The sequence below is a fragment of the Monoraphidium neglectum genome (assembly GCF_000611645.1).
Source record: "Monoraphidium neglectum strain SAG 48.87 unplaced genomic scaffold scaffold02123, whole genome shotgun sequence".
NCBI lineage: Eukaryota > Viridiplantae > Chlorophyta > Chlorophyceae > Sphaeropleales > Selenastraceae > Monoraphidium > Monoraphidium neglectum.
This window is the reverse complement of record NW_014011505.1, coordinates 1-2335: the sequence shown is the minus strand read 5'-3', so window position 1 is coordinate 2335 and position 2335 is coordinate 1. Positions and strand designations below refer to the sequence as shown.

At 65.5% G+C, this 2335-nt stretch overlaps 1 protein-coding gene across 1 annotated transcript; it reads left to right on the top strand.

The window, feature by feature from the left end:
• Window positions 1-77: 77 nt before the first annotated feature.
• Window positions 78-2259, top strand: MNEG_9945 (hypothetical protein; the record flags this gene model as incomplete). The annotated part of the gene is made up of 7 exons (XM_014041580.1): window positions 78-92; window positions 390-590; window positions 921-1031; window positions 1348-1400; window positions 1665-1776; window positions 2033-2116; window positions 2179-2259. 7 exons carry the CDS (start codon window positions 78-80, stop codon window positions 2257-2259), a joined length of 657 nt encoding a protein of 218 aa, XP_013897034.1.
• Window positions 2260-2335: the final 76 nt, after the last annotated feature.

Here is a 2335-nt window from a genome sequence, read left to right as displayed (position 1 = left end):
CCGCCGTTACGGCGGCGCAGCACGCACGGCGAGCCTCCGCGGACGCGCTGCCTGCCGAGGACGACTTGGCCAGGGCGATGGCTGGGGTCAAGGTGCGGGGCCCGCAGCCTCACAAACCGACAGGCACCGCCACCTGGCCTGCTCCGCGGCAACCCAGCCGGCAACCCGCTCGCCCCCTCTCCTGGCCGCCTTGACGCCGCCCGCAACGCCCAGCTTGCAAGCTCCCTCCGCCCTCGAGCCCGCCGCCGCCGCCGCACCGCCACCAAAGCGCCCCTGATCGCGCCCAACTGAAGCCGGCTGTGCTCGCATGTCTTCATGTCCGCGGCGAATCTGCCCGCTCCTTCTTGCACGCAAAGCATCACCCAAACTGTGACCACCGCCGTGTCCAGGTCGAAGCCGCGGAGCCGCACCAGCCGGCGCCGGGCGCCGGCGCCGCGGAGGGCATGGATGCGCCCGACCCGAGCCTGCGGCTGGCTGACCAGCTCATCAACCCCGAGGGCGGGATCAGGGCGGTGACGCAGGAGGGGGATCAGATCTACAGCAGCGCCCACAAGTTCGAAGAGCTGGATCTGTCAAAGGAGCTGATGATGGTGGGGGTGCGGGGCAGGGGTGGGGGTGGGGTCCGAGCGCTCAAGGGGGCGTGCGCATCAGCTGGCTGCGTGGTGCTCATGTGGGTGTGTATGTGAGCCTGTGCATGCGTCCATGTGTGTTTGTGTGTGTGTGTGTGTGTGTGTGCATGTGTGCATGCACGCATTCTTCTGCATGTTCATTCCTGATCGCACCTCGCTTTGGATGAAGTCTGCGCCCCAGGCTTCGAGCTGACCCCTGGTTGGGTGCTGACGCTCCGCTGTCCTGTTCCTCCGATCTCCTCAACCGCATGACTCCGCTGCGCTCTCACTACCAAAACCCTCCTCCGCCAGGGACTGTACAGTGAGATGAGGTTTGACCACCCCAGCGCCATCCAGGCCAAGACGCTGCCCATGATCCTCGAGCCGGACCAGAACGGCACCTACAGGGACCTCATAGCACAGGTTTTTTTTTGGGGGGGGGGGGAGGACGAGTACAGGGTATGCTTCATAGGAGGGAGCATGACTCGCGTACTTGCTGCAAGGGTGCGAGCATCCAGGGGCAAATAGCCAACTATGTGACTTGTCTGGTAGCTGTGCCTGTGGCGGCATGTGCCTGGTTGCTTCTACTTGTATGCATGGGCTGCTGTGCCACTGGCACAGAGGGAGTCCCAGGGCTACAGAAAGACTAACCCCATTCGTAGCCAGCAAGGCATGGCTTGCAGCACTGGCACCAGCCCATGCCCTCGAAGCCTGAGGCCTGCCAGCCACGTGTTTGCAGGCCCACAATGGCAGCGGCAAGACCACCTGCTTCGTCCTGGCCATGCTCAGCAGGTGGGACCCCGCCCTACAGAGCCCCTCCGCTGCTGCTGCCTGCAAATGATTGAAGCAGGCAGGCGCTGCGGTGTAGCACGCCTACATTGACCCCAAATGCGCTATCGCCTGGCCTTAACGGAGACGCTTGCAGACTGCAGGCCTTAAACAAGAGGCAGGCAGCCCCGTTTCCTTGCAAAGAGCGCGCGACTGGAACACGCACCTCCCGTTGTGGGAGCCCATCAGCAACGCCCATCGCCCGCCCTGCCTGAAACCCTCCCCCAGGGTCGACCCCGCCCTCCACGTGCCCCAGGCGCTGTGCATGTGCCCCACGCGCGAGCTGGTGCTGCAGAACCTCCACGTGGTGCGCCGCATGGCCAAGTACACCGCCATCCAGGTCGGCGCACGCGCGGCAGGCCACAACGGCAAAGGGGCGGCGCCTCGCGGATGGCTCCGGGAGCGGGCAACCGCGGGACGCTGTAGCAATCATAGTCATCATCCTCGCGCCTGATCGTCCCGCTCAGTCCCGCTGCAACCTGCTGGCTGACCTGGACAGCCGCGGCTGTCAACAATCTGCTGACGTCCGACGTAGGAGTCCCCATTCACGTTTGCGGCCGGGCTCCCTGGTGCGCACCGCCGCGCCCCTCCCCCAGGCCGTCAGCACCGCTGATGAGGACGAGCGCACAGGGGCCGCAGGCGGCCGCCGCGCGGCGCGACGCGCGAAGATCACGGAGCACGTGAGCCGCCGCCTTCGTCGCATGCCCGCGCACGCGCTCTGCCTTGGTTTGTGCACGAGCAGAAGTGCGGCTGCATTGCTTATGTCGGCCTGTCTTACAAGGCTGGGAGCTTAGCGGGCCAAGTAAAATCTGCAGCACATTAACACCCTCTTTGGGTTTCACACCCTGCCCACACGCAGGGTGCGAGCAGTCCCGACACCCACCAGCCCCGCCCCGCAC